This window comes from Salvelinus sp. IW2-2015, unplaced genomic scaffold, assembly GCF_002910315.2.
Source record: "Salvelinus sp. IW2-2015 unplaced genomic scaffold, ASM291031v2 Un_scaffold4382, whole genome shotgun sequence".
NCBI lineage: Eukaryota > Metazoa > Chordata > Actinopteri > Salmoniformes > Salmonidae > Salvelinus > Salvelinus sp. IW2-2015.
In genome coordinates, this window is record NW_019945652.1 from 7980 (window position 1) to 15899 (window position 7920).

Sequence of the window (7920 nt, forward strand, 5' to 3'; positions counted from 1 at the left end):
GCGGCCCTTGCAGAGCAAGGGGAACAATTACTTCAAGGTCTCAGAGCGAGTGACGTCACGATTGAAACGCTATTAGCGCGCACCACGCTAACTAGCTACCATTTCAGCGTTACACTAGGAACACAAAAAAATTAAAGCGGGTACTGTATGACAGAGGGATAGCCATTTCATCAACATGAAAAGAGGAGGATGACATTTGCTTTTCTCTACAAGTAGGTGAGTCAACATGAGTTTCTACTTGCACGAACACACACAATCAGAACCATAGACATGGCTTCCCAGTGATTTTACACACGCACCGTTACTGGAAATCGCACAGATTCGCACTCATCACGAGTTATTCACGTGCAGCACCGTTGTGTAATCGTACTTTGACCCTCCTCGCTCTCACTAGCATGTAAAAAAACAAACAAGGTGGGATCGGAAGTGTTATGGAAAGAGGCAATAAAGACAGAACGCAAAGGCACATATTCTGGCGGTGGGGACTGGGAGGGAAGGGAGAAAAACATCAACATGGTACAGCCACAAAAGCATTACAAGGTGTTTTTCCTAGCAGTGATTGCTTTGCTGGTTGCCATTTGCGTGGCAGAAGTCCCTGTAAGTAAAATTATGAATAGTTAATTAAATCCATCTGTGCTGGGTTTAAAAAAAAAACTCACGGACTAACGTTAGTTAAACGTTCGCCAGAGAGTTAAACAATATGAAAACTCACTCTTTGTCTTAAACTTTATGCCACAAATGATTGAAATTACTAAATTTGGTGGTTTCATTTCCTCGTTTGGTCGTAAGAAGCGACAGACGTGGTAGTGAAACGGTAGCTAGCTAGCCACGTAATGTGTGCTGTAGCTAATGCTAACTTGGAAATCTTATAAACTACAATAGTGTGTGGTTAACGTTACCTAGGCCATTGTCAGCCACGAAAAACGCTGGTTTAGCTAACCGCCTTATATCACAGCAACGTTTAAACTTCCCGGCTCCTCGGGCTATTTATTTTTTAAACTTCGAGGAGAACGGGATTAATAAATCACATGATATCGGGAGTGTGATAGCCATAACGTCATGCCTCCCTCCTCTATTGTGATTCAGTAACTAGCAGCAGTCTGAAGGCGAGGCTGTTGACTTGAGGCTAGTCTTGGCTAGCTAGCTACCGATCACACATTGGTTAGAGGCTGACTTCGTGGTAAGTACTGTGCATGCCAAATGAGGACAATGACGTTTGAAGGATAGTCTATACAGCAGGAGTTTTTTATTCGAGGTTAACGGTTGTCAAACGAGGAGAGTAGTGGTCACTAAGCAACTACTGCAGTGTAGGCCTACACTGATGGACCATTGTACACGTTCTATCTAGACTTGAAGTGTGTGTGTGTCTCAGCTTAAATATAAGCCTCTATTTACGCCACTGTTCATCAAAGACTGTAACTATTCTTATCAGATCTGCGTCTCACTCGCTTTCTCTCTGTGTGGGTGTGTGTCAATCTCTCCTCTCTTTCTCTCTCTCTTTCTCTTTCTCTCTCTCTCTCTGTGTGTATGTGTGTTTCCCAGTATGCCACCCTCGGCATAAGGCTACAGTAGTAAAGATGGACGAGGCCTCTCCTCACTGTCAACAATGAGCTGGACCTGAGATGGTCATCAGCTGGCTATCAGACCACTGCTATCAGGTAAGACTGACCTTTACTGCTGTATCACACACACACACCACAACACACACACACACACACACACACACTGTTGTCGTCTATTTCCCCTGTGCTCCAGTGTGTGTACCAGCCCTGGGTGTGGCCAGCAGGCCCTGGACCAGGCATACCAGCTCAGTGGACTTCACCGGGGCACACAGCATGGCATCACCCTGCAGTTCAACAGCAGCCTCGTCAGCCTGGAACTCTGCAAGTAAGTACACACACACACACACACACACACACACCACACACACACACACACCACCCCATCAGCTGGAACTCTGCACGTAAGTAAGGAACCACCTATCAACATTATCACTACTAACCAACCCTGGCCTATTTCCAGCCCTATTCCTATATAGTGAACTACTAGTGACAGAGCCCACTTTCCCTATATAGTGACTACTAGTGACCAGAGCCCTATTCCCTATATAGTGAACTACTAGTGACCAGAGCCCTATTCCCTATATAGTGAATACTAGTGACCAGAGCCTATTCCCTATATAGTGAACTACTAGTGACCAGAGCCCTATTCCCTATATAGTGAACTACTAGTGACCAGAGCCCTATTCCCTAATAGTGAACTACTAGTGACCAGAGCCCTATTCCTATATAGTGAACTACTAGGACCAGAGCCCTATTCTTAATAGTGAACTACTAGTGACCAGGCCCTATCCCTATATAGTGAACTACTAGTGACCAGAGCCCTATTCCCTATATAGTGAACTACTAGTGAAGAGCCTATTCCCTATATAGTGAACTACTAGTGACCAGAGCCCTATTCCCTATATAGTGAACTACTAGTGACCAGAGCCCTATTCCCTATACAGTGAACTACTAGTGACCAGAGCCCTATTCCCTATACAGTGAACTACTAGTGACCAGGCCCTATTCCCTATATAGTAACTACTAGTGACCAGAGCTCTATTCCCTATATAGTGAACTACTAGTGACCAGAGCCCTATTCCCTATACAGTGAACTACTAGTGACCAGAGCCCTATTCCCTATATAGTGAACTACTAGTGACCAGAGCCCTATTTCCTATATAGTGAACTACTAGTGACCAGAGCCCTATTCCCTTATATAGTGAACTACTAGTGACCAGAGCCCTATTCCCTATATAGTGAACTACTAGTGACCAGAGCCCTATTCCCTATACAGTGAACTACTAGTGACCAGAGCCCTATTACCTATATAGTGAACTACTAGTGACCAGAGCCCTATTCCTATATAGTGAACTACTAGTGACCAGAGCCCTATTCCCTATATAGTGAACTACTAGTGACCAGAGCCCTATTCCCTATATAGTGAACTACTAGTGACCAGAGCCCTATTCCCTATATAGTGCACACTTTAGACCAGAGGCCTATTCCCTATATAGTGAACTACTAGTGACCAGGGCTCTACTAAAGTAGTGCACTATATAGGGAGAGGATACCGTTTGGGACATACACCTTTATTATAGATCTGAAAGTATTGACCTCAGTGTCTACGTTGGATTTTGGACTGTAGGGTATAATTCAATGAGATAGAATATCTAGGAAGTGCATTGTATTTCTACAGGAAGTACACTCACTGGTAGTAGTTTCCGTCTCCTCCCAGGGTTCATTTCCACTTCTGGGAGCATGGTAACTACTCTCTGTGGGTCAAGAACCTGAATGACTCATCAGTGGTCAACTGTTCCATGATCACTGACACAGAACCGGTCAACAGCTACCTGCGTGAGGACACACACACTCTCTACCACACCTCTCACACACATCTCTCTCTCTCACACACCTCTCTCTCTCACACACACTCTCTCTCTCTCACACACTCTCTCTCTCTCACACACTCTCTCTCTCTCACATTCACCTCTCTCTCTTCTCTCTCACACACTCTCTCTCTCTCTCACACACACTCTCTCTCTCACACACTCTCTCTCTCTACCCTTAACACTCTCTCTCTCTCACACACCTCTCTCTCTCACACACTCTCTCACACACTCTCTCACACACACACCCTCACACACTCACACACTCTCACCACACACACACACAACACACCACACTCTCTCTCTCTCTCTTCTCACACACACCACTTTTATGTTAGTGCTGTGAAACCATCATTTTGAACAATGAAATGCCTTTCTGTCCTTAAAGCCATCATGGTGGCCTTTCTGTTGTTCAGGGACTGGCTCTACTGTCTGCTGTTGGGGACAGTCATGGGGTAGGTTTGGATTATTTACATAACATAAACACACGTTTCCATTTACTATGTTTGTTACTGTATGTCATCCCATTGTCTTGAGCCTGCCATTTGCATTTTTCGTGGAGAGTTGATCAGAGGCTTCTCCTAATCGATTGGTTGTGTCTTGTATGGTACAGGCTGGATGTGGTGAAGAATCTGATGTTCCGATTGGCAACTCCATGGAAACTGAGAGACTCATCAACTCAGTGAGTCTCTGTGGTGTCGCTACAGTTGATCGGGGGGGGGTCGCTACAGTTGATCGGGGGGTCGCTAATTGATCGGGGGGGGGGGGGTCGCTACAGTTGATCGGGGGGGGGTCGCACACGTTGATCGGGGGGGGTCGCCACAGTTGATCCGGGGGGGGGTCGCTACAGTTGATCGGGGGGGGGGGTCGCTACAGTTGATCGGGGGGGGTCGCTACAGTTGATCGGGGGGGGTCGCTACAGTTGATCGGGGGGGGTCAGTGGCGGGGTTCGCTACAGTTGATCGGGGGGTCGCTACAGTTGATCGGGGGTCGCTACAGTTGATCGGGGGGTCGCTACAGTTGAGGGGAGTTTTACTGTTCTTCTGTTGGGTTCAGAGTTATATTTTCTTCTCAACGTGGCTGAACTATGCTCCTAAAGCATTGTTCAATACCCTTGGTCCTGGAGAGATAATACTATACAGGGTATGCAGGCTTCAGGTTCCAGCCAACACTAACACCTTTTGACCTCCTCTCCTCTTTCTCCTAGGAGCTGGGGTTTCCAGGCAGGACGGTGGAGACGGCACACAGACACCATACTCCCCACCGCCGCGCCCCCAGCCGGAGGCTCCGATCCCTGGACACTTTCAGAGGGTTGTCCCTGGTCGTCATGGTGTTTGTCAACTACGGAGGAGGGAGGTACTGGTTCTTCAGACACGAGAGCTGGAACGGTGAGTCCACCGTTCAGAATAGGAAAATATTACGTACACACTTCTAGTGGTTTTTTATCAGGTTCTGGAGATCCAACATATGTTAAGGAAAAATGAGACTGAAGTTAGAGGACTGCATTGTTACCATGACGATATCCTCTCTTCACAGGCATCACAGTTGCTGATTTGGTCTTCCCCTGGTAATATCAGTTTATATATTTAGTATTTAAGGATAAAATGTATTGACTTTTTATTGAGGAAATCTAACTTTGCTCCAAAGGAGGAGTGTGCCTCTAGTGAAGTCTGTGTCTCTCTGTCTCTCTCTCTCTCTCTCTGTCTCTCTGTGTCTCTCAGGTTTGTGTTCATATGGGCACGTCTATATCCCGTCTGTCAGCTCAGCCCTGCGGTGTGGTTTGTCACGTTTCTCTCTCTTCACCAAGGCAGTCTGGAGGAGTGTTCAGCTCTTCCTCATAGGACTCCTCATCATCAACCCCCTACTGCCAGGGACCACGTCAGTACACACACACGTACAGACGCACACACACGTACAGACGCACACACGCGTACAGACGCACCACACGTACAGACACATACAGACACACACACACACGTACAGACACACACATATGTACACACAACACACGTACAGACAATACAGCACACACACACACGTACAGACACACACATATGTACACACACACGTACGTACAGAACACACACACACGTGCTCACTCCTTTACAATGTTCACTCTTTTCATTTGTGTGTGTGGTCTGTACGTGTGTGTGTGTGTGTGACTACAGTATCAATGGGGACTGACTCCCTGCGTATCCCTGGCGTGCTTCAGCGTCTGGCCTTCTCCTATCTGGTGGTGACCTCTCTGGACCTCTGTGTGGCCTGGAACAGCCTGGATAACCTTCCTGTGGTCAGAATACATCTCATTATACTGATAGAACTACATGTAGAATGAACAGGACCTCTGTACATAAACTGTTATTATACTAATACATGTAATCATGTTATAACCATGTCTGGATCTCTGTGTGGTGAGAACCCACCTGGACAACCTACCCGTGGTCAGACCAGCCTTATAACTATGTCCCCGTGGTCAGACCAGCCTTATAACTATGTCCCCGTGGTCAGACCAGCCTTATAACCGTGTCCCCGTGGTCAGACCAGCCTTATAACCACGTCCCCGTGGTCAGACCAGCCTTATAACCACGTCCCCGTGGTCAGACCAGCCTTATAACCATGTTATTACACTTCTAATCTAATATGTCACAATTAATGTCATGTCAAAATGTATCTCCAAATATATACTGTAACGCTCACATTGAGTACGGACGGTTACAGTCAGATCAGTATAATAGTTAGTTTAAAACGTTTACATTCTTAGCAAGAAGAACAATTTCCCTAATAATCCTGTTTACATGGACACATCTAAAATCAGGCTACCTGATGGGACTTTGATAAACGCAGAAAATCGGCATTCAAAATGAACATTCTACCACAGCGACCATGTTATTATTTTTGTGAATCGTATTTGATTCTGAGTTTGGACACTTAAACTTTATATGTGTGAACTATTTCTAAGATACATATTTAAAGTAGTTCTGAACTCTCTCGTGCGTAACGGGGAGGTTCGCTCGGCGGATGCTGGTACATGCTCAGATCAAATACACCTCTGGAACTTTAATCTGTTCACATGTCCTAATCATTTTAAAGATCAGAAAACCAGACGGAGGTTTACTTCGATTATTACCTTATTTTTTACACTGATCTAAGTTGAGCAGAGTAAGATGTTATACATGACTATTACATAATCAACCTGCTGCTATTATCAGTTTAATATCTAATTAATTAGTGTGCATGTAAAGATACTCATTGTCACATAACCATCTTCTGATACCCAACATCAGCTAATTGTGACATTGACCGTTCTAGATGTAGGGAAGAGATTGTTTTCAGACAGAATTCACCCCATTTCCATTTCACTTGGTGTTAATGTTGACCCTGACTCATTGTCTGCTAGTTGGTGTTGTTTCCATAGTGACAAACAGTTGTTTGGTGTTTTTTTTTATATATTTTTTTACCCAGGATGCTTGGTGGTACTCTGCTCGTGAGTTCCTGCTCTACTGGCCAGCCTGGCTGTGTGTGRTCGTCTTGGAAACCGTGTGGCTCTGTCTCACCTTCTTGCTCCCTGTTCCTGACTGCCCAAGGTGAGATGAGAGGGAAGACTATGGCCGTGAACACATTGAGACAACACTGTTTCAATGGATCCGTCACAGGATGAATGACAACGGAGATGATTCCCCCGCCACCCCTCCCCCACCAAAAAATGGTCTGACTATTTACATATGCAACTCATCTGACAATAGTTGACTTGAGTTGTTTTGACGGACAAAAAACAGTTCATATATGATTTAATCCAAGTCCATGAGTCTGAGGGTGACAGGAAGTAGGAGATAACTAACACCTGACTCAAATCATCCACTAACCATCATCTTCTCTCTCCTCAGTGGTTATTTGGGCCCAGGTGGTATTGGGGACATGGGCCAGTACCCAAACTGCACTGGGGGAGCAGCTGGATATGTAGACCGCTGGTTACTGGGAGAGAACCACATCTACCAAACACCTTCCTCACGGGTGAGTTAAACGCCCACTTSTTTCAGGCAACAAAGAGAAAGAGACTTTCTGCAGGTGTGTTTTCTGGTTCGTAACGTGGCGTGTTCGTTCTTCAGGTGATCTACAAGTCTCACATGCCCTTTGATCCAGAGGGAGTCCTTGGCAGCATCAACTCTGTCTTCATGGCTTTCCTGGGACTACAGGTCACTGGAATTATCATTCACTATCTCGTTCTGTCGCTGTCTCTCTTGTCCCTTTCTTACGGTCTCTGTTTCTCTCTCTCTGTTTCTCTCTCTGTGTCTCGGTCTCTCTGTCTCTGTTTCTCTCTCTGTGTCTCGGTCTCTCTGTCTCTGTTTCTCTCTCTGTGTCTCGGTCTCTCTGTGTCTGTCTGTCTCTGTTTCTCTCTCTGTGGTTCGGTCTCTGTTTCTCTCTCTGTGTCTCGGTCCTCTCTGTGTCTGTCTGCTCTGTTTCTCTGTGTCTTGGTCTTCTCTGTGTCTCGT

General features: G+C 45.9%; 1 protein-coding gene and 1 long non-coding RNA gene across 2 annotated transcripts in view; both read left to right on the plus strand.

The window, feature by feature from the left end:
* The window catches only part of hgsnat (heparan-alpha-glucosaminide N-acetyltransferase), a gene marked incomplete at its 5' end in the record, with an annotated part of 13339 nt that overhangs the window by 1981 nt on the left and 3438 nt on the right, over window positions 1–7920 (plus strand). The window contains 11 exon segments of the mRNA XM_070441603.1: window positions 4044–4078; window positions 4081–4112; window positions 4638–4818; window positions 4967–4997; window positions 5152–5163; window positions 5165–5290; window positions 5292–5308; window positions 5599–5720; window positions 6893–7014; window positions 7315–7441; window positions 7537–7902. Of these exon segments, the coding sequence (XP_070297704.1) occupies window positions 4044–4078; window positions 4081–4112; window positions 4638–4818; window positions 4967–4997; window positions 5152–5163; window positions 5165–5290; window positions 5292–5308; window positions 5599–5720; window positions 6893–7014; window positions 7315–7441; window positions 7537–7902 (1171 nt within the window).
* On the plus strand, window positions 284–1795 carry LOC139026305 (uncharacterized). Its single transcript, XR_011478080.1, has 3 exons — window positions 284–1180; window positions 1543–1658; window positions 1756–1795. It is a non-coding gene; the product is annotated as an uncharacterized lncRNA (long non-coding RNA).